General features: G+C 53.7%; 1 protein-coding gene across 3 annotated transcripts in view; it reads left to right on the forward strand.

Annotated features, from left to right (window-relative positions):
• The first annotated feature begins 2,951 nt into the window (after positions 1 to 2,951).
• The window catches only part of GSE1 (Gse1 coiled-coil protein), a 323,118-nt gene continuing 302,126 nt past the window's right edge, over positions 2,952 to 23,943 (forward strand). The window contains exon 1 of one of the 3 annotated variants that reach the window (XM_066582658.1): positions 2,952 to 4,727. In XM_066582658.1, coding sequence (XP_066438755.1) covers positions 3,048 to 4,727 — 1,680 coding nt within the window. In that variant the 5' untranslated portion in view covers positions 2,952 to 3,047. The remainder of the gene's footprint in view (positions 4,728 to 23,943) is intronic. The other 2 variants (XM_066582659.1, XM_066582660.1) reach the window with 2 other exon arrangements.

Consider the following 23,943-nt stretch of genomic DNA (forward strand, 5'->3'; position numbering starts at 1 on the left):
AGGGGGCAGTATTATAGTAGTTATATTCTTGTACATAGGGGGCAGTATTGTAGTAGTTATATTCTTGTACATAGGAGGCAGTATTATAGTAGTTATATTCTTGTACATAGGGGCAGTATTATAGTAGTTATATTGTTGTACATAGGAGGCAGTATTATAGTAGTTATATTCTTGTACATAGGGGGCAGTATTATAGTAGTTATATTCTTGTACATAGGAGCAGTATTATAGTAGTTATATCCTTGTACATAGGGAACAGTATTATAGTAGTTATATTTTTGTACATAGGGGGCAGTATTATAGTAGTTATATTCTTGTACATAGGGGGCAGTATTATAGTAGTTATATTCTTGTACATAGGAGCAGTATTATAGTAGTTATATTCTTGTACATAGGGGGCAGTATTATAGTAGTTATATTTTTGTACATAGGGGGCAGTATTATAGTAGTTATATTCTTGTACATAGGGGGTAGTATTATAGTATTTATATTCTTGTACATTGGAGGCAGTATTATAGTAGCTATATTCTTGTACATAGGGGGCAGTATTATAGTACTTATATTCTTGTACATAGAGGCAGTATTATAGTAGTTATATTCTTGTACATAGGGGCAGTATTATAGTAGTTATATTCTTGTACATAGGGGGCAGTATTATAGTACTTATATTCTTGTACATAGGGGGCAGTATTATAGTAGCTATATTCTTGTACATAGGGGGCAGTATTATAGTACTTATATTCTTGTACATAGAGGCAGTATTATAGTAGTTATATTCTTGTACATAGGGGCAGTATTATAGTAGTTATATTGTTGTACATAGGAGGCAGTATTATAGTAGTTATATTCTTGTACATAGGGGGCAGTATTATAGTAGTTATATTCTTGTACATAGGGGGCAGTATTATAGTAGTTATATTCTTGTACATAGGGGGCAGTATTATAGTAGTTATATTCTTGTACATAGGGGGCAGTATTATAGTAGTTATATTCTTGTACATAGGGGCAGTATTATAGTAGTTATATTCTTGTACATAGTGGGCAGTATTATAGTAGTTATATTCTTGTACATAGGGGCAGTATTATAGTAGTTATATTCTAGTACATAGGGGGCAGTATTATAGTAGTTATATTCTTGTACATAGGGAGCAGTATTATAGTAGTTATATTCTTGTACATAGGGGGCAGTATTATAGTAGTTATATTCTTGTACATAGGGGGCAGTATTATAGTAGTTATATTCTTGTACATAGGGAACAGTATTATAGTATTTATATTCCTGTACATAGGGGGCAGTATTATAGTAGTTATATTATTTTAACATAGTGTAGTTATTACATAGGACTGCAGGAAAATTTTCTGTAGAGATTGTGATCATTTTTTTCTTAGGTATCACATGGGAATGCAGACTGTGTCACGAATTATATAGTGGGACATACATGGGACTGCAGTTCTCCATTGTTTCTGGTGTTAATTGGGACTGCAGTATCAGTTGCCTCTGACGTTACATGGAACTGTAGTTCTCAGCTGTCTTTGGTGTTACATGGGACTGCATTTTTCAGTTATCTTTCTTGTTGCATTGGACTGCAGTTCCCAGTGGCCTCTGGTGTTACATGGGGTTGCAGGCTCCTTTGGCATTGCATGGGGCTGCGGTTGTAAACTGCCTGTTGTGTTACATGGTACTGAAGTTCACTTTGGTGTTGCATGGGACTGCAGTTCCCTCTGTTGGTATTTGGGACTACAGTTCCTAATTCCTATTGCTGATCCATGGGAGTGTAGTTCATAGTTGTCTGTAGTGTTATATGGGACTGCCGTTGCGTCTGGTGTTACATGGAACTGAAGTTCGCAGTTCCCTATTGTGCTACGTGGGACTGCAGTTCCCTCTGGTGTTACATGGGACTGCAGTTTCCAGTTGTCTCTAGTGTTAGATGGAACTGCAGTTGCCAGTTTTCTCTGGTGTTATATGGGACTGTAGTTCTCAATCGCCTGTGGTGTTACATGGGACTGCAGATCTCGATTGCCTGTGGTGTTACGTGGGACTGCAGTTTGTAGTTATCTCTGCGGTTGTATGGAACTGTTGTTCTTAGTTGTCTTTGCTGTTACATGGGACTGCTGTTGCCTCTGGGGTTACATGGGAGTGCAGTTCCCAGTTCCTACTTGTGTTGCATGGGACTGCGGTTCTTAGTTGTTTCTGGTGTTACTAGAGTTGTTTCTGGCTGCAGTTCTCCGTTTACTCTAGTGTTAACTGGGACTGTAGTTGCCTCTTTTGTTACATGGGCCTGCAATTTTCAGTTTTCTTTGGTGTTACATTGGAAAGCAGTTCTCAGTTCCCTCTGGTGTTTCATGGGACTGCACTTCTGAGTTGCCTCTGGTGTTGCACAGGACTGAAGTTCTGAGTTGTCCCTGGTGTTACATGTAACTCAGTTGCCTCTGATGTTGCATGGGACTGCAGTTCTGAGTTGTCCCTGGTGTTACGTGGGACTGCAGTTGCATCTGGTGTTGCACGGGACTGCAGTTGAGTTCTCCCTGGTGTTACATGGGACTGCAGTTCTGAGTTCTCCCTGGTGTTACGTGGGACTGTAGTTGCATCTGGTGTTGCATGGGACTGCAGTTCTGAGTTGTCCCTGGTGTTGCACGGGACTGCAGTTCTGAGTTGTCCCTGGTGTTACGTGGGACTGCAGTTCTGAGTTGTCCCTGGTGTTGCATGGGACTGCAGTTCCGAGTTCTCCCTGGTGTTACGTGGGACTGCAGTTGCCTCTGGTGTTACATGGGACTGCAGCAGCCACCATGCACACGGCGGCTGGCAGTGCCCGGCAGAGCAGGGGTTACACCCAGCGGGCTGTAGCCTCGGCCGCCGCCGTCGCCCCCTCCCTGCGCCCGGCCATGTGCTCTGCCAGGGGGCGGGTCCGGGGGGCTGATCTTCTGTCCGGGCTCACTACTCCGGGAGCAGCGGCCGCCAGGAGCCCCAGAGGGGGCGGGTCTACAGCGCACGACACCCGGACAAACTTTAGCGGAACTCGGCGGAGATGCCCCGGCAGTAGCGGCTCATGACGGACGCCCCGAGGTCCCGCAAGCAGCGGCTGATGGCAGCGGTGGAGGAGGCGGCGGCGCCCGCGGCGGGTGACGGGGTGCTGTACTGCTTCATCTGCGGAGGAGGGGTGCCCCGGGGGCGGGAGGTCCGGCTGCCAGTCCGGTGCCCGGCCCGGGAGGGTTGCGCCTTCTTCCCCTTCTTGCAGCAGCAGGAGCCTGCGCCCGGGGCGGAGCCGCTGAGTCCGGGGGGCAGCGCCCGGGTTTGCGCCGTGTGTCAGCGCTTTCTGGGGGCGCAGTGGGACGCATTCGAGCGCAGCCGGACGCCGCTGGAGAAGCGCATGTACTGGCTGAAGCGGCCCTACCAGTGCGGGGCGGACGGGGCGCGGGGGCACCCCCGGGACTGGAACCCCGACTCCGAGCTCTCTGACCTGTCCGACAACCCGCTGAGCGAGCCGGAGGACGGCGCCGAGCCCGCCCGCAGACCCTGGGCACACAGCGCCCCCTGCCGGGCATCCCCGAGCGAGAGCCACCCGGCCACCTGCTACATCTGCGGGGCCCCCGGCGCCCCCCGGCTGCTGCACGTCCAGAAGCAGGAGCTCTCCCCGCAGGCGCCCTTCTTCCCCTTCCTGTGGCTGCACAGCCCTCCGCCGGGCGCTCACCCCCTCACCCCCGGGGGCAGTGCCAGCTCCTGTGACAGTTGCTTCTCCTCCCTCATGCAGCAGTGGCACAGCTTCGATATGGCCAATGTGCCCGTCCTACAGCGCCTCTATGTGGTGCCCCTCCCCGGGGCAGAAAAGGGTGCCCCTTCCAGACCCAGTGACTCTCACCCCAAAGCGCCCGGGGTGTGCCACCTGTGCGGAGAGGACTGTGCCAACCAAGGCAGACTGGTGCGCTCCAGGATCAGCAATGGCAATGCCAAGTCCACCATGCACTTCCCCTTCCTCACTCAGCTGCCGTGCCCACCGGGCTCCAGAGGGGTGACCCACCAGGGCGAGGTGCAGAGCTGCAGGAAGTGTTTCGGGGTCCTGGAGGACATCTGGGCCATTTACAGGGCATCTCAGAGCGAGGAGCTCATCACTTCCGTCCAGAGTTTCCTTAGCAGATACCACCAGGTGTTCAGCTGCGCTGATGGCAGCCCTCCTGGTGCCACCCCCAACCGGAGGGCTGGAGGTCTTGGTGCGCCCACCTCCGTCTGCTACGTGTGTGGGGCAGAACTGGGCCCAGGATGTGAATACCAACTCAGCATCAACCCCCCCAACAGGTACGCCGACAAGGAGCCCTTCTTCCCCTTCCTGACCGTCTACCCTCCTGCCCCCCGGGCCCGGCCTGCCGACTCCACCGGCCTGGTGGCCACCTGCGGCCTCTGCTACCACGACCTCCTGGCCCAGTGGTTCCAGCAGGAGATGAAGAGCCAGCAGCCCAGCAGCCCCTGGTCGCGGCAGTACCAGGTGGAGTCCTTCGTCTGCTTCTTCTGTAGGCAAGAGAAGCGGCGCCTCTTGGGGTTGAGGAGTGTTCAGTTGGCGCGGCTGCCCATCTTCCTGTTGGCACGGCGAGCGCCCCACAGCCTGTTTGTGGATGATGGGAAACAGTTACTTGTTGGAGCCTGTACAGAGTGTAAACCCCTGGCGATGGTGGGGGCGAGCATGGCGGCACACAGCGGATCATCGGCCAACTCTTCACCCGCCGCAAGCCAAACCGTAAGTAGTCCGATGCCAGGATGCTGCCGAGGTGAAGGGCACTACCAGCCCAGTCTGTTGATATTGTATGGCACCTCTGTAGTAGTAACCTCCACTAGGGGCATTGCTCGTGCCGAGGAAACGTGGCGCACCTGCCAATGGCAACCAAGCCGGGCCTCTGATAAAGCTCAACGGGCCCAGGATGGTTGGCGCAGGCAACGGTGCCACCTCTGTGTGACACCAGTTATGATACATCTCTCGCTGCTTACTTTTAAGTCCTCGTCATTTCCAGGTCTCTGCTTGCCATCAGTGAATGGGAGCGTTCAGAGGCCGTGAACCTATCCCGATACTTCTCACAGCTGAGAGTTCGTTCAGCTGGGTCGCCATATGCCCCACCCCCGGACTGATGCCACGGCTGTGCCACTGGAGTTCTGAGGGATCTTTCAGGGCGTCAGTTGTAATGCCAAATGCCTTCCTGCAGCGGCACAATGTGACCCAAGTGTCCTCGCAGGCGGCGCTCCGGCGCACCAGTGATACGCGGAATGCGGTATCGGGGCTCCTGTCCTCCCCGTATCGCAATGCGTTGCACGGACGCGTGATACCTGGAGAACGCAGTCAGTGAAAATCAAAGGGCTCCCATTGTCCGGCGCACGCCGGCGTGTAGAGAGAAATCGCGTCATGCTGTACTTCTAAACGGGAGCCCTGGCCGCTAGTGTGACACGCTGTCCGTACACCGGACCCCTCAACAGAGAGGAATTACAAAATATCGCGCTCTGAGCGTGTGATTGGCGGACATGCGCCGTGACGTGGGCTCTGCTGGCAGCGCGTATGGCTGGAAAATGTAGAAATGCTGCAGGGAAACTCGTGGCGTTTTACGCATCCGGCCGCGGCTGTGAGTGTACAGCCAGGTTCCACCGCAGATCCGGGTCAAAATACCAGAACCCGGGCAGCTGGACGGACAGCGAGCGGACCCCATCGTCACAGGAGTCCGTCCGTCATAAGACAGCCGTTTGGCCGCAGGGACTCCCCTTTCTTGCTTCCCGAACGGAGCAGAAAAATGAAACCATCCTTGGGGCTCATTCACACCGTGATGCACGGCCGTGTGACGCGCGGTGTCGGGTCAGCGAAAGTAAACGGACCTTCAATGATAGACAAATCTTATGTATAGCGCCAACGTATTCCGCAGCGCTCTCAGGTAATGTATTATCCCCCCCTCCCCCAAGCTGGGGGCTCATTTTACCGACCTCACAAGGATGGAAGGCTGAGTCGATCTTGAGCTACCTGAACCAGGCGGGGATTGAACCCGCAACTTTCAGATCGTAAGTGAGAGCTTAGGCCTACACACTGCGCGAGAAAAACATGGCAGCATGCTCGTCTTCACCGCGTATCGCGCAGCAGGAGCCCTATTCTTTTCTATGGGTGGCATATGCAGCGCTGTCTAGACGCAGTATACGTATTGGCACCGATACATGCGCCGCGCCGCTATGACGGCTCCAGTCACTTGCGTGGTTTTTGTAACACAAATGCCAGTGGGACTTTCCAATGTTAAAAACGGATCACAGGTTTGTGTGTTTTGCGATTATTAGTTTTTTACATTACAAAGTGGCATTTGCGTTAAAAAAACAAAACAACCCAAGTGGGCGGAGCCGTGCGGGAATCTGGAAAAACCCCAGTCGCACCGCGCAGGGCAGCGTGCGTGAGAACGCGGGCCTGCACAGCGCACCAGATGCCATTGTGGTGGCAGCCGTCTCTGCCAGCATCATGTAGACCCCCGCAGCGGTTTGCACATGTGTGTGAATGAGGCCTTACCATGTCCAAGAGGTTTGGGCGCAGCTTGCATCGGACGCCCGCCCGTGTGCGCTCTGATACACGGACGGCCCGAACATTGACCCGTATTCGCATGTCCTAATACTCATCTGTGATACAGACGAGAGGGGCGAGTCCGCAGGCCATAACGCAGGTCCATGTCCTCTGTGAGGCGATCTCCTGTCCTGATGGTCTGTTACAATGTATCAGTGCAGGGGACTCGTAGCAGACTACCAGGCTTTGGACCTCACAGAGGATTGGCTACACTGTATAGAACTGTAGCAAACCCTCAGCTGTGTGAAGTATCAGCGGGACGGAGTTTCATCCTCTGAATGTTTCCATTCACTGATGCCAAGCAAAGATCTTAAACCCTTTAAGGAGAGGTCTGATACTTTGGGAGAAGCTGATCAGCGGGATGCTTGCACCCCTTAGTGCTGGTATTGGGGTCCTGGTGTCACGGACGTGTTGCTGACATCCCAGTGACTGACAGATCCTCGTCCCGCAGTGAAGGGAACCCTCTGTGTTTGCAGCCGAGCTGCTGATGGACGTTGTGGGGAAGCCGTGTAAGAACATCCCTGTGATCGGGCGGCCGGGGGCACGGGTCAGGCTGTCTGGTGCCACACTGTCCTGAAGCCGCGCACTGCGTCAATTATTTAATGAGCGCCTGCCGTGGGGGATGAGACCCGGGCGCAGCGCTCTGCGTGTACCGGGTGGGGTTCTATAGTCTGTACAAACGAGGGAAATATAATGTGATCGACGTCACGTCTTACGGAGTACCGCTCAGACGCTGCACAACCGCCGGCGGTCCGCTGACTCGCGCCACCATCCTTGCTCCATCACTACATTCTTCAAATCTTATACTTGTCAAGATCTCTGTCGCCTGTCAGTGAATGAGTGTTCTTGGGCACATCCTTCTCACAGCGCACGGTTTGGTACAATGTGGTTGCAATAGAACAGTTTGGGCTACAGAATGCCGCAGTAACAAAACCTCAGCTGTGAGAAGTAGACGGCGTCCGGGAGCTGCAGTGGGGTGGAGGATGGGGACGCCTGCAGCCCGGTACCTCTTATCAAAACCCGTCGCATCGGCTGTTGTAGCGAAGGCTCCTTCACGCGGTCCGTGACCAGGCAGCGCTTTCACACACGGTCCCGCTGACTTCATGCAGCGCTGCGTAGCGCCTCCGCACGTGTCCTGCGTACGTCCGCACTCCCATTGACTAATTTGATCCACAATACGGACCAAAACAGGACTTCACAAACATGAAAGTCGCCGTTCTGTTTACTGCGATGCAGATCAGCGCGGTTCAGCCGTCCGTGTTATGTGCGTACGGAGAAAAGCGCCTAATTCAGAGCTTTACGTTCATGAGGATGAGCCCCAAGTCATGTGAACTGTTCCATCATACGTAAACTGCGATCCTGCATGAGCGACTCGGCTGCCAGACTCGTGTACACAATGTGCCATTCAGTGACAGCAAGCAGATGTTTTGGACACGGTAACTCGCTTAAAAATCACATTGCTTCTGTGAACTGGAGATCCTCACGCGTGTCGGAGGGTCGCAAGCGTTTCCGGTTGACATTCGCCTCGCGCTCGTGTGCACATCAGACGACGTACAGGCGCCATGCGATGTCTCTTAACGTCCCGTTGATAAACGATATGCAAGGCGTTCTGAGGAAACGCCAAAGATGGACCGCGCTGCGAGGAGGCGCCCGCTCCTGGGAATCCATCTATTCACGCGAATGGAACTGATATTTTTGCGCATCGCATAACGAGAATATCGTCCATAGAATGAGCCCCAACAAGCGGTCCATTAGGAAGCGGGCGCACTTTTCCCGCAGGCTATGAACCAGTCTGCCTTCACCGTGGAAACAGTAAAGTGGCGCGGAGATGTGTAGCCGGAGGGGTGGGTGACCCCGTCGCTATGGTAACGGTGTGACGCCGTAAAGCCCCTGTTATCCCTCAGCTGTTGGAGCGGCTTTATTACCGCGCTTTGTCCCTGGTGCTGTGGACACGCTGAGGTGATCGCCGCGTACAGGGAGCTGCTGCGCCACTTCTTCCCGCACGTGTGAATGTTTCGCGGCGGCGCTGTCACCCGCGTTTCCTGCCTCTTCTCTAGTTTTAGCTCTATTGGTGAATACTAGGACGGTCGTTTTTCGGATTCTCCTCCATTGTGCGCCACATTTACAGAATTGTCTGACAGGAAAACCTTCCTTGTCGCCCCGGGCAACCAATGTGACTGGTTGCTGCGAGTGACGAGTGACGGTTGTCATGTCAGATGCTTGCTGATGAGGCCCCCTACAGGTGAGGTTTTGGGGTACGTTCCCGCTCGTGTAATGGCGCCCTTAAACGGGCAGATTTGGATGTTAGTTGATGTTAGTCGCCTTTCGCCGGTGGTTGAGGGGGTAAATGAGTGACCATGCGATCGTCTGCCCCTCCAATGAAGCGTTTCCGCGGCCGGGGCGCCGTCTCTGTGGCAGAAGTCTGCGGCTCGCTCAGTTTTCTAGTGTTTACTGACTGCGATAACTTACCGGCCGCACGGTTTTCCTAAGACTGCGTTCACATAGCAGAAGGCGAGCCCAACCGCGCAGCAATGGCCGCTTCACGTGATGATGGCAGATCCTGCGGCTGTTGGCAGCGGCTGGGTGGCGTTCACAGGGTCCATCGTCTGCCGCTGTGCGCACTGGGTAATTATATTTAGCAAATACGCGCCTGAAAAAAAACGCAAATCCGCATCCCATAAGAAAGCATGGACCGCCTGCAGGTGACTAGATAGCGGCGGATGGTATTTTAAGGGATTTGCGGATTTCACGCGAGTGAAAAAAACCGCGCCCTGCTCCATTTTTAGTGCGGATCACGCGGGCGGGCGCTCAGAGCGCAATCGATGTCCTGCATGAAAGAAGAAAGACCATTCTGGTACATCCGCGCGGGCCTGATCCTCCCTGTGGACAGGAGGCCTTACGGACTGTTTACAGACCGCGGAATGCGCTAAATCTGTATTCAGACGTGCGTTTTTCATGCTGCATTTTTATTGTTTTTATTTATTGCGCAGGAAGTCCTATTTTTTGGTCCATTTTTTTCCCAAGGATATAATAGCCCATAAAAGTCTATCGGAGTGTTAAAAAAAACCCGCAGGAAGCGCGGATGTTCCACGTGTGCGTTGTGTTTAGGCATGTTACCCGCAGACTGTGAAAAAAAAAAAAAATTGGTGCCTTATTGTGTTTTATTCATTTATTTTTTTTCGTGAGTGAAGGACGGATGTAAAAAAACACACAACAAAAGCGCCCGTACGGCGCCCGTACCGCGCCCATACGGCGCCCGAACACGCAGGGACATTGGTACATTTTCGGTGGACCAATGTAGATGCCGTGTGAATGAGACACCTTAATTGTTCGCCGCACAGCGGCCTCATCTCATGGCGTATGTGTCGCGGGTGCGCACCGCTGTATTAGATGTGACCGGCCTACCGTCTGGTTTGCTCGCAGTGATCACGAGCGTTCAAGGACGCCATTGTTCACCCGAGCGTCGGCCCTTCAGTGAGTTCTCTAATTTTTTTTTAATGCGGACCAGCCCCCTCGCTCCGTCTGGCCGCCATGTCCTGTGGTGAGACACAAATGATGTAGTCTAATATTGGGGTCCTAGAATGCACCCCCCCCCCCCCCCACCTGCCTCTGGGCAGCTGAGCTCCATAATCGCAGGTGGCGGTAGAGGGGATGTGGGGGTGCAGCGCTGGGGCTGATCCGCATCGTAAGTGTATTCGTTTGTAGTGATCACATCGCAGCGGTCTTCGCAAAAAACGCGTTCTGGCTGCAAAGTGAATGCGGTGTAAGGGAAGGCTGCGGTGGTTCTGGCTGTGGTGACTGGTCCGTGGGAAGGCTGTGGCTGGTCCTGGCTGTGCGGCTGGTCCTGGCTGTGCGGCTGGTCCGCGGGAAGGCTGCGGCGGCTGGTCCGCGGGAAGGCTGCGGCGGCTGGTCCGCGGGAAGGCTGCGGCGGCTGGTCCGCGGGAAGGCTGCGGCGGCTGGTCCGCGGGAAGGCTGCGGCGGCTGGTCCGCGGGAAGGCTGTGGCGGTTCTGGCTGTGGCGGCTGGTCCGCGGTTCTGGCTGCGGCGGTTCTGGCTGCGGCGGTTGGTCCGCGGTTCTGGCTGCGGCGGTTCTGGCTGCGGCGGTTGGTTCGCGGTTCTGGCTGCGGCGGTTCTGGCTGCGGTGGCTGGTCTGCGGTTCTGGCTGCGGCGGTTCTGGCTGCGGCATTTCTGGCTGTGCGACGGTTCTGGCTGTGCAGTTGGTCCGCGGCGCTTCCGGCTATGGCGACTGGTCCGCGGGAAGTCTGTGGCGGTACTGGCTATGGTGACTGGTCCGCGGTTCTGGCTGTGCGGTTGGTCTGCGGTTCTGGCTGCGGCGCCACAACTTAGAGTGCTGTCAGAATCCCGCCCCCATCCTGTGACCCTGCGATGTAACCCGAGCGTGCGCAGGGAGGATGCCAGATGTGCGCAGGGTTCCCGGCTCAATGTACACTGTGGGATTTCCCTGTCGATCTGCAGAACACAGGAGCCGCGGCGCGGGCGGCGGACAGCGCAACGCATCACCGTTCTTATTATAGAATAGCAGGAAAAATCCCTAAACCTCGCCTCCTGACCGCGCAGCTGCTGGAAAACGGAGAGCCGCCAAATCTGCCGCCAGTGAGAATCGGCTATGGACAGGAAAACCCCCATGGTGCGGCGCCAGAGCTGCGCTCATCCCTGTTCCTGGCAATTAACCCCTCACACACCGGTCGCTGTATGTAGACTAAGCTCAATCATTGTGTGATGAAACGTTCGGCGGGTCGGCGGCCGTCTGGCGATTCACGGCGGTGATGCTCATTGGATGGTGTATGGCGGTGGATCGCACTGCGGATGAACGACTCCTGGGAAGTTGCTCGCTAGTCGCTATGTTTCAAGGAACCGAAGCGACTTTGTTTCCCGCTCGCTGTCATGGCTGCGCACACGGGACGACTATCGCCAAAAATCCCTGTCTCAAGCGCTCATTCAGGCGATAATTGCGCCGGTACCGCAGGGGCGTGTTCACACGGGCGGCTCGGATGTGCTAAAAACCACATTGGAAAGTGTTTGCGCAATGGCAGGTTTCCCCACAAACACAGGTGTGGATTTACGGATGTGGCCTCTACCGCATGCAGCCTGTCCTGTGGGAGCGCGGGTGTTTTACCGTAACAAATCGCGCGGCGTCTTCTGGGCCGTTTTTTTTCCGCTGTTTAGCTGCATTTTAACCTCCCAGTGTGAATACGGCGGCGCTGCGGTCAGCCCTGAGGTCTGGCGTTCTCGTAGAAGTGCAATGTGGTCACATTGTGACACGCAAGTAGCTGCCGTATTCTGCCGTCGGACGCCGTAAACGCCGTGGAAAGTCGTGTGCAGGAGAGTTCAGGTCTTCACGCGCTGCGAACGACCGTGTTGAGGCTCTTCCCCACCGGCTACGTGTTCAAACGCGAGAAGGCGACCGTGGGGTCTGTTCACCAGTGCAACTAACTGAACAGGGAGCCGTGCAGCGGATGCGGCCGTTCACACCGCGGGGTTTAAAGGGGCAATAAAAAGCATACAAACGTTCCCGCGGAAACCACGAGAAAAATAGGTGACACTTGTTGCAGAAACTGATGTAAAACGATCGCTTGTAATGGATTTTGGTCAGTTTTTTACTGTTTGCACATGACTCGTCCATCGCCGCCGCTCCTCCCCTCATCGCCGCCGCCGCTCCTCCCCTCATCACCGGCGCCGCTCCTCCCCTGATTGCGTTCCAAGGGAGCAACCAAAAATCGGACCTGCCACAATATTTGTACATGCCCCCATTAAAAAGAATGGCGTTTATATTCGTGCGTCTTAACTCGTGTGAACCCGACCTGAAGTGACCCTTTGGCTCTGGCCAAATCAAGATGGCCGCAGCGCTTCTCTACCTGATGCACAGAGCAGCGTGTAGCTTCTTAGACTACCAATGCGCAGCGGCCGTCAGGTGCCGCCATCTTGGATTGTCTGGGACTGGAAGGTCGTTATTTGCCAGGTTTGTGGACCTGTAATTAGGATTACATGGCTCCTACGTGCGAGGGGCTTCCGACCGCTCCACGTGTCATGGCGGTGTTGCGATATTACCACGCAGTGCGCTCGTGGAGAATTGCTGTTATTTTGCCACTAGCAAAGTTCATTAAAACTGCGGCACCAGCGCGCCGTGCGAACATACTCTGCGGGGGCGTTTACACGACTCACTATTGTCATGCTTCTTGTAACGGCTGCAAAACGGCGCCAATTTTCTGAAGACCCGGGTGGTATTGACACAATTGTGAAAATTTCTGCAAAGACACAAAACTGATGAAAATTCACAACTGCGACACGAGCTTTTACAGCCGCCATCAACACATGCTATATACCACCGGGAGCGTTGGTGCGGCAGCCTGTGGTGCCAGCATGTACCGGAGGGCAGTGCCATATACTGAGGGGAGCATTGGTGCGGCTGCCTGTGGTGCCAGCATGTACCGGAAGGCAGTGCCATATACTGAGGGGAGTGTTGGTGCATCTGCTTGTGGTGCCAGCATGTACCGGAGGGCAGTGCCATATACTGAGGGGAGTGTTGGTGCATCTGCTTGTGGTGCCAGCATGTACTGGAGGGCAGTGCCATATACTGAGGGGAGCGTTGGTGCAGCTGCTTGTGGTGCCAGCATGTACCGGAGGGCAGTGCCATATACTGAGGGGAGTGTTGGTGCAGCTGCTTGTGGTGCCAGCATGTACAGGAGGGCAGTGCCAGATATTGAGGGGAGTGTTGGTGCAGCTGCTTGTGGTGCCAGCATGTACTGGAGGGCAGTACCATATACTGAGGGGAGTGTTGGTGCGGCTGCCTGTGGTGCCAGCATGTACTGGAGGGCAGTACCATATACTGAGGGGAGTGTTGGTGCGGCTGCCTGTGGTGCCAGCATGTACTGGAGGGCAGTACCATGTACTGAGGGGAGTGTTGGTGCAGCTGCTTGTGGTGCCAGCATGTACCGGAGGGCAGTGCCATATACTGAGGGGAGTGTTGGTGCAGCTGCTTGTGGTGCCAGCATGTACCGGAGGGCAGTGCCATATACTGAGGGGAGTGTTGGTGCATCTGCTTGTGGTGCCAGCATGTACCGGAGGGCAGTGCCAGATACTGAGGGGAGTGTTGGTGCAGCTGCTTGTGGTGCCAGCATGTACCGGAGGGCAGTGCCATATACTGAGGGGAGCGTTGGTGCAGCTGCTTGTGGTGCCAGCATGTACCGGAGGGCAGTGCCATATACTGAGGGGAGTGTTGGTGCAGCTGCTTGTGGTGCCAGCATGTACCGGAGGGCAGTGCCATGTACTGAGGGGAGTGTTGGTGCATCTGCTTGTGGTGCCAGCATGTACCGGAGGGCAGTGCCAGATACTGAGGGGAGTGTTGGTGCATCTGCTTGTGGTGCCAGCATGTACCGGAGGGCAGTGCCATATACTGAGGGGAGTGTTGGTGCAGCTGCTTGTGGTGCCAGCATGGACCAGAGGGCAGCGCCATCCGCCTATCTGCAGCCGACTGCTATTTTGTTCTCTCTCCAACCCAGCTGTCGCTTTGACCTCCTCCTGAGGATGGCGCCATGTGCCCGGGAGCTTCTGCCCCCTTGGGTCCTTCCACACGAGACGGAATTGTCCGCAGGACGCAGCGCAGAAACGCATTTTGTCAGTCAGTACGGATTTGGTTGCGTCTTCCACTGCTGAATGTTTTCTGCGCAGCTTCTTGCAGAATTCCTTTCTTTTTTCCCCGCAGACTTTATTGCGTAGTTCCATCTCCTGCGTTAAAGATCCACAACGGCGATTCCGCGAGACGTCCGAAACCCAAAGCAGAAAGGTCGTCGGCTGCGCAATTTAATCTTGCAGTTTTGAACTGAAGTCGAGCGGAATCCCCCAGGGATAACATTGTGGTGCAGAGATGCCCCCGTGGACTCATTCCGTCCCGCGTGAATCAGGGTGCGGCTGGGTCGTGTCCAGGTGCCATCCTGATACCCGAGGGGCTGAGCGTTGCTCTCTGTTGTCACTCGCTTGACTCAGTGCAAAGCTGGCTGCAGAGACGTTCTGTCCTGATTACAGGAAGTCTGGTGTGCACAGGACATTATCTTCCCCCCGACTGCCCTCTTCCTGCGGTTGTATTGGGGTGCGCACAGGACATTATCTTCCCCCCGACTGCCCTCTTCCTGCGGTTGTGTTGGGGTGCGCACAGGCTATCGCCCAAATAGTTGTTGACACGTACTGTTCGCTGTTACAGGGAGCGGGGATTTACAAGGGGGGCTCGCTGAGCGATCGTTCATAGGGGGATTCGCCGTGCGAATGATTGTGACTTCACACCCGAGACCTCCACCTCCATGATGGGGAAGACTCCGCTTGTGGGGGTCTAGACCCACCTCCAATATATGCTGGCCGTTGCGTCGCGTTGCTGGTCACCATCATTGCCTGGAGATTCGCAGGTATCAGCCGCTTTCACTGGATACACGACCAGTCCTGCCAGTGTAGATGGGCACCAGCGCTGGCAGCAGGGCGGCCACGGAACGTTGTGGTTGTAGGGCGATTGTATCCTCAGTGTTTACTATTAGCGGATATTCTAGGGCCGGCTGAGCCGAGCAGATCGTACCCCCCGGTAGTGCTGGTCGGCGTCGCAATCGTACCCCCCGGTAGTGCTGGTGGGCGTCGCAGCCGCACGGCGTTACCGGTCGATCTCTATTTGCTGTCATTGGTTTTCTACTGGACAACAGGCCGCTGCGCACGGGCGGCTCGGACCGCGTATGCAGGATCCCCGCTGTAGAGTTTGACCCTGTGCCCAACCGGTGACCCCAGCTTACCACTCCACTGTCTTCCTCCTCTGCCGCAGGCGCACATGCGTAGTACAGAGGACACTGGGCCGTCGCTATGGCGATGGTCGTGGGAGTCGTGTCTTTCTGCAATGATTGTAGAATGGCCGCGGGACGGACGGCTTCCATTGACCTCAGTGGAAGCCGGGTGGGCGTAGCCCGCACAATCGCAGCGTGCTGTGATTCCTCCCCTGCGAGCGGAATATCACAATCAATTTCTGCTCACAGGCAGGAAATCGCGTTTTGCCATATCTATGCTATGGGCTGGATTTGTTGCAGAGTCCGGAGGCGGAATCCGGTTGTGGAGCAATGCAAATCCGCCCATATTCAGGAGGCCTAAAGGGGTTGTCCCAGAACTAGCTGTTTTGCTGCAGGAAGCAGACAGCTCCGTACATTGTGTAGTGGCCGGAGTTGGTACTGCAGGCTGAGCCCTATTGAAATGAATGGACTTAGTCTGCAGTACCAACCTGGACCACTACACAAAGTACAGAGCAGTCTGTGGGACAACCCCTTTAAGACCCCTAAGATGCTAGCATTTTTTTCATCTGTAAGCCGTATGTTTAAAAAAAAAAACAAAAACCACAACTCCCATATCGTGTCTTTCCCCGCGTCACGGACCACACGGGGGCCACCCGTTTGTGGTAGACAGCTTCCAGCCGTGTCCCATGCAGGTTGGGCCGGACCTGACGGATGTAACTCACATACAAAGCAAGTATGTCGCAGGATGCCAATACAAAAACGGAAAAGATCCCTCATTAAAAAGTGAGCAATCGGCCCATCTGGACGCTTCCGTTACCTCTGTTACATCCCGCAAGACGTGGACCAATACGCTCACCTGAACGCATCCTTGGGGCTCATTCACACGGGCGCCGCTGCAGTGAATGGAACCACCGATTACAGTAGGTTCGTCCGCAGCTGCCCCCCGTTGGCGCTCAGACCTGAGCGGGCCAGCGCAGCGAGACGATCAGCCCTAAGGCACTTTTTTTTGTCTTTATGCACAAAGAAACTTTGCAGAGGAGCTAAAATACGCAGGAAACGGGTGCATGTGAATCCGCTGCATATTCGCGAACTGAGAAGCGCGTCCGTCAGTGTGAACGAGCCCTTCCACTGGCTCCATCCTGATTGGTGACGCACCGCTCGCACTCCGCGCTGCAGAGCGTTTCCTCCTCATTGGAGAAGCTCTGCTAGTTGTGTAAAATGTAACGCTGCGCCGACAAGTTGTGTCCGGGCCTGGATGATCGGAGCGAAGATGGGAACCGCTAGTTTGCTGCGCGTCACACGTATGACGACCGTAAAACCACGTCTGGTCATACGGAGCGGTGGGAATCATTGGGGGACGTTTAGAGGAGGCTTTTTTTTTGGGGGGGGGGGGGGGTTACCAAAATTATGAAAAATGAGTCAAAACAGTGACAAAATGCCGCTGGTCCTGCAGAGCGCACGGCCAAGCTTGTATGTAAACCCACTCCAGACTGATACATTGTAACAGACCGGCCGGAGAGGAGACAGCTTCCTGCTGCTGTTGATCATCAGCGATTGTCTAGATTGGATACAACGGTAACAAACCCTCAGCTGCGAGAAATATTAGGTCGCTACAAGATTTCAGCCTCTGGATATAAACAAGGTTTCCATTCACTGACAGCAAGTAGAGATCTTGAAAATTGCAGGGAAATGAAGCAAAGTTTGTTAGCAAGTTGCAGAACTTTCCGCTTTACCTCAATTAAAGGGATTGTGTCACTAAGACGAGTTCTACTTGATCCACAGGACGGGGGATACGCTGGGGTTCGGTACGCCCAGAAATGAACGGAGCGAGGCCTGCCAGAGATCGCTGCTCATGTCCGGCAGTGTTATTGCAGTAAATGAAGCAGTGGCCCCCTGTTCTCAGGCCCACCAGTCGGCACGTCACCCGCCGCACGCCACCAGTCGGCACGTCACCCGCCGCACGCCACCAGTCGGCACGTCACCCGCCGCACGCCACCAGTCGGCACGTCACCCGCCGCACGCCACCAGTCGGCACGTCACCCGCCGCACGCCACCAGTCGGCACGTCACCCGCCGCACGCCACCAGTCGGCACGTCACCCGCCGCACGCCACCAGTCGGCACGTCACCCGCCGCACGCCACCAGTCGGCACGTCACCCTGTAGACATAGAATGGGGCGACGGCTGTATCTCTGTAAGTCTTGACTCCGGGGCCACAACTTAGCGCATCACAATTATCACACTTTGCAGGTCTGGAAGATCATATAGTTGTTCGTAGGCACTTACACCCCCGACCATCGTCTGTGCGCGGGTCGTGTCATGTGACCGCCATAGAGGGGCATTAGAGAAGAGTGCGCCACAAATGTAAACTGCGATAATCGCGGCGTGTAATATCGCCATAGAGCCCGGGTCCTGCCTTGCTGAGAAAGGGTTAAAGTGGTGCTTTCCAGCAGAGACTGTCTGCCCCGGCTTGTGTCTTGGGGGGTCCACATAGGTGGGATTTTCCTGCACGGCCCTCCCCTTTACATCCTGTATGTCGTATGCAGAGGTGATGGGGACAAGGAAACAAGGCAGCGTTTCAGGGGAACAGATCGCTCCATTCATGGCCTCCGAGTCTCGCTGCGGTGATGTCATTGTCCTGAGACTCCGACTTCCCTGCACAGAGAGTCTTTGTGATGACGCTGCGGCCGGTGCTGGCCGCTGCATGACTCCTGGGTTCCAGTCAGCTGACTGATACATTGTAGCAAACTATCAGGACTTAGTGGGTCGTCTTAACTGATACATTGTAGCAAACTATCATGTGTAATGCGCCATTTACTGGGACGACCATCGCTCAAAGTTCGTTCACTTTTTTTTTCACAGGCTTTTAAAGCCGACTTCAATTCAGCATAAAACCCATCGCTGGACCGCGGGCTTCTGCTTCCGTGTAAACGCTCCCCGCTCAGCGCTATACATAGCAGCCCGCGACCCAGCGGTGAAGTCTGTCAGTGTAAATGCTCTGCGTGAGCGCCGACCATCTCAGCGGTGACCTCAGCACTCTGCAGTCGTTTACCCGACTATATAAAGGCCACTAGGGGATTGCCTTAACTGATACATTGTAACAGACCTGCAGCTGTGAGAAGGATGAGCTCTGTGCTGTTTTTGGCATTCATACCACATGACTCGACCTGATAATCGCGGAGTATAATTCGCACGAGGCGCGATCCGCTTCAGTTCCCCGTCTCACGCGATCGGTGCGAGAGGTAAAACATGGGTTAAATATCGCATGAGTTCTCTGTATCGCGCAGTTGTTCAGGACTCGCCCATGTAAATAAGCTCTAAACCTTCCTGATGCGAGTCTGCCGGGGGGGCCGCCCTTCAGGACTGCGGGAGAGCTGGCTGCAGCCCCTGTGGCAGCTGTATGGGTGTCCCCCCAGCTTTCCCAGAAGGCACTGGCCAGCCTGGCGCTCGTCTTGTGATCTTCCTTAAGATTCCCCTTTACGCCCCATTGTCCCGACTTTCCTGTCCCGCTGCGATCCGTTTCCTTATTTGGCTGCTTGCAGCTTCCTCAGCAGTGAGTGCTGCTCTGAGGGGAGGCTTCCCGCTGCATTCTTCACAGCAGCTGTCCTTTATAGGGTTAATGCGGCCGTATTTCTGACTCAGTTGTTGGCAATGTGGAAGAAGTGTCTCAAGGATACAAGTTTTCTTAAAAAGGAGTAAATGTGTCCAATGTGCTGCAGCTTCGCATACACGGGCGCTCAGAGGTCCTGGTGGGCTAGGGGTTAATGCATCATTTCCCCTGTGGGGGATTTAGGGGTGAAATGTTATATTTCTGGGGTCTCATGTGGTTTAGAGTGCGGCGCACGTCCCGTCTTCACCCCCACTGATGTTACTGCAGGGAGCGCTCTTAAGACGCCCATGTGAGTGAGCCGTAAACCTAGAGTCGCTTCTGGATTGGAGATTGTGTCAGATAGCTGCAGCAGTATGTCACATGCATAACAGCAGAATAGTGAGCGCAGCTCTGAAGAGTAATACTGGATGTAACAAAGCATCAGTACAGGATAAGTAATGTATGTACACAGTGACTCCACTAGCAGAATAGTGAGTGCAGCTCTGGAGTGTAATACAGGATGTAACTCAGGAGCAGTACAGGATAAGTAATGTATGTACACAGTGACTCCACCAGCAGAATAGTGAGTGCAGCTCTGCAGTATAATACAGGATGTAACTCAGGAGCAGTACAAGATAAGTAATGTATGTATACAGTGACTCCACCAGCAGAATAGTGAGTGCAGCTCTGGGGTATAATACACGATGTAACTCAGGAGCAGTACAGGATAAGTAATGTACGTATACAGTGACTCCACCAGCAGAATAGTGAGTACAGCTCTGGAGTATAATACAGGATGTAACTCAGGAGCAGTACAGGATAAGTAATGTACGTATACAGTGACTCCACCAGCAGAATAGTGAGTGCAGCTCTGGGGTATAATACAGGATGTAACTCAGGAGCAGTACAGGATAAATGACGTATGTACACAGTGACTCCACCAGCAGAATAGTGAGTGCAGCTCTGGGGTATAATACAGGATGTAACTCAGGAGCAGTACAGGATAAGTAATGTGGAGTCACTGTGTACATACATTACTTATCCTGTACTGCTCCTGAGTTACATCCTGTATTATACTTCAGAGCTGCACTCACTATTCTGCTGGTGGAGTCACTGTGTACATACATTACTTATCCTGTACTGCTCCTATGTACACAGTGACTCCACCAGCAGAATAGTGAGTGCAGCTCTGTGGTATAATACAGGATGTAACTCAGGATCAGTACAGGATAAGTAATGTATGTACACAGTGACTCCACCAGCAGAACAGTGAGCGCAGCTCTGGAGTATAATACAGGATGTAACTCAGGAGCAGTACAGGATAAGTAATGTATATACACAGTGACTCCACCAGCAGAATAGTGAGTGCAGCTCTGGGGTATAATACAGGATGTAACTCAGGATCAGTACAGGATAAGTAATGTATGTACACAGTGACTCCACCAGCAGAATAGTGAGGGCAGCTCTGGAGTATAATACAGGATGTAACTCAGGAGCAGTACAGGATAAGTAATGTATGTACACAGTGACTCCACCAGCAGCAGAATAGTGAGTGCAGCTCTGGAGTATAATACAGGATGTAACTCAGGATCAGTACAGGATAAGTAATGTATGTACACAGTGACTCCACCGGCAGAATAGTGATTGCAGCTCTGGAGTATAATACAGGATGTAACTCAGGATCAGTACAGGATAAGTAATGTATGTACACAGTGACTCCACCAGCAGAACAGTGAGTGCAGCTCTGGAGTATAATACAGGATGTAACTCAGGATCAGTACAGGATAAGTAATGTATGTACACAGTGACTCCACCAGCAGAACAGTGAGTGCAGCTCTGGAGTTTAATACAGGATGTAACTCAGGATCAGTACAGGATAAGTAATGTATGTACACAGTGACTCCACCAGCAGAATAGTGAGTGCAGCTCTGGGGTATAATACAGGATGTAACTCAGGATCAGTACAGGATAAGTAATGTATGTACACAGTGACTCCACCAGCAGAACAGTGAGTGCAGCTCTGGAGTATAATACAGGATGTAACTCAGGATCAGTACAGGATAAGTAATGTATGTACACAGTGACTCCACCAGCAGAACAGTGAGTGCAGCTCTGGAGTTTAATACAGGATGTAACTCAGGATCAGTACAGGATAAGTAATGTATGTACACAGTGACTCCACCAGCAGAATAGTGAGTGCAGCTCTGGGGTATAATACAGGATGTAACTCAGGATCAGTACAGGATAAGTAATGTATGTACACAGTGACTCCACCAGCAGAATAGTGAGCGCAGTTGCTACCCCATCCGTAGGATTGCGAGTGGGAGGAGCTTCAGTGGATTGATGGTCCTTCAACATCTATAGTGTTGCCACTGATGGAAACAGCCAGATTCTTGTGGCTGCGGCCATCCGGGGATCCTCCCTTGTGTTGATCAGGAGGGATCTCAGCAGTCAGGTCTCTACTGCTTAGCGACTTCAGGCCGAATACCCCTATAGGTAAAATGTATCAATCTGGGGTGCAGAAAACTAAACTGGATACATTGTAACAATCTCTCAGCTCATTGGCTACTTTCACATGGGCTGAGATACCTGGCCTGATATCTCGCTTGTCAACGTGCTTTTTACATAAACTCCTCGTATCAGTTATCTGACATTCCGATTCTCCGGCGCTTGTTTCACGTGCGTCAAAGGATCGGCAAGTGTCTCCCATTGTTTTCAATGGGAAACCTCACATCACACTCGCGTGCAATGTGTTAACCTGTCCCGCTGAAAATAATGGGCGATGCGGTCGGAGGGGCGTGAAAAAATAGGACGTGCAGTGATTTTGATTTTCTTTCTTGCTTCTGGGCATCCGTGTGAGGAAAGCCTCGCTGATGTGTAAGACTCCGCTCAGAAGAATGGCGGTCAGTACCGTGTGCGGTTTGTGCGTCTCGCGCTGGTGTGACGGTGGCCCTAGAAGTAGCAGATCTGTACTCGGGTGATTCACTGACAGACTGGGATTCAATTCTTCACTATTTTCAATATATCTGCTGACTGTTATAAAGTTGTGGAGCTCTTCATTTAACGGCAGAGCCCCCCGGCTGCCACCCGTAGGGAGCAGAGACCCCCCCCCCTCCATCCTGAGCTGGCACAGGTAGGAGGCTGCGGGGACACAGGAGATTAGTGGTTTGGGAACACCTGCCATACATTTACAGGGATTTCCGGATTCAGATGCTGGGATGCCGGCTTAGAGAACTTGGACGCAGTGAAGCCGCTACCTTCTGAAGCGGGCAGCGGGCCAGGTCTGCCCTAATACCTCGGTGTGAGAAGTGTTCTTGTGTGAGGCGCCACAACGCACATTAGTATTCCTCATACCATAGGAAATAAGAATGGAAGGAGCCGCGTGTGAGGAAGAGGACGGAACTACCCCAGTGTGTGTGTATCATACAGGTTATGTTGTGTCCCCCCGTTCTGTGCTCAGTACCCCCTAATAACGGGAGAAATCTTGGTTTTTAAGAAATTTACAAACATTCCGCAGTGCCAGAAGTATTCCCACCCCGTACTCCGTATTAGTCGGAGCCCCTCTGGCAGTGATTCCTGCCTCCAGTCTTCTTGGTGATGCCACAAGGTTTGCCCCCCTGGTTTTGGGGATTTTCTGCCCTCTGTCAGGTTGGCTGGGGGCCGGCTGCGGACAGCCATTGTCAGGTCTCTCCAGAGATGTCCCATTGGGTTCAGGGCTCTGGCCGGGCCCCTCAAGGACATTCACAGAGCTGTCCCCACTCCTGGGTGGTCTTGGCTGGGGTCTTAGGGTCATTGTCTTGTTGGAAGGTGACCCTTCTGCCCGTCTGAGGTCCCTTGTGTTCTGGATCAGGTTGTCATTATCTCTGTACTTCACTCCATTCAGCTTTCCATCCCCCCTGAACGGCCTCCCCTCCCCCACCATGACCCTCCTCCACCAGGCTCCACTGTAGGGATGGTATTGGGCAGGTGATGAGCGGCGCCTGGTTTCCATCCCCCTGACCGGGATACCACAACGCCCGTGGACAGGGGGCCTTGCTGAGGAGCTTCTTTCTGGCCGCTCCGCCATAAAGCCCAGATTTGTAGCTTCTCCCGATCTGTGCCTCCACACAATCCAGTCCCCAAGCTTATACACAAATACAGGGGGGTCTTTTATGTGCAATCAGTTGAATTTCCCTCAGGTGACTCCAATGAAGGTGTAGAAACCTCTCCGATCTAGAGAGATGGAAGACCCAAGAGATACATGTCTGGGGGGGGGGGGGGGGGGGTCATACCAAAGGGAGCGAATACTTGGTCAGGTTTGCATTATTAAAAAATGTACAAAGATTTGTAACATTTCCGCTGATGTCACTTTATCATTATGGGGTATTGAGGGCAGAATGGTGGGGAAACACAAGGCCAAATGTCCTTCAGCCAAGTGCCTGAAATGGTTCCGACAGACACAGGGGTGTAACGATGGCGCCCCCTGTCTCTGGAGGGCGGACAATGAAACATTTGGAGCTGCTGGTGCTTGTCAGACGATCACACGCTCCTCTCTACTGGTGGTCTGTAGGGGGCGTCCTGAGCCCGGTCACCCTGTGTGCCCCCATCCACTGGTCCCAACACCCCCTAACAGTCTGGTCAGACGTTCCTTTCTACTGGTGGTCTGTAGGGGGCGTCCTGAGCCCGGTCACCCTGTGTGCCCCCATCCACTGGTCCCAGCACCCCCTAACAGTCTGGTCAGCTGCTCCTCTCTACTGGTGGTCTGTAGGGGGCGTCCTGAGCCCGGTCACCCTGTGTGCCCCATCCACTGGTCCCAACACCACCTAACAGTCTGGTCAGACGCTCCTCTCTACTGGTGGTCTGTAGGGGGCATCCTGAGCCTGGTCACCTTATGTGCCCCCATCCACTGGTCCCAGCACCCCCTAACAGTCTGGTCAGCTGCTCCTCTCTACTGGTGGTCTGTAGGGGGCGTCCTGAGCCCGGTCACCCTGTGTGCCCCATCCACTGGTCCCAACACCCCCTAACAGTCTGGTCA

The sequence above is a fragment of the Eleutherodactylus coqui genome, chromosome 11, assembly GCF_035609145.1.
Source record: "Eleutherodactylus coqui strain aEleCoq1 chromosome 11, aEleCoq1.hap1, whole genome shotgun sequence".
Classification (NCBI taxonomy): Eukaryota; Metazoa; Chordata; class Amphibia; order Anura; family Eleutherodactylidae; genus Eleutherodactylus; species Eleutherodactylus coqui.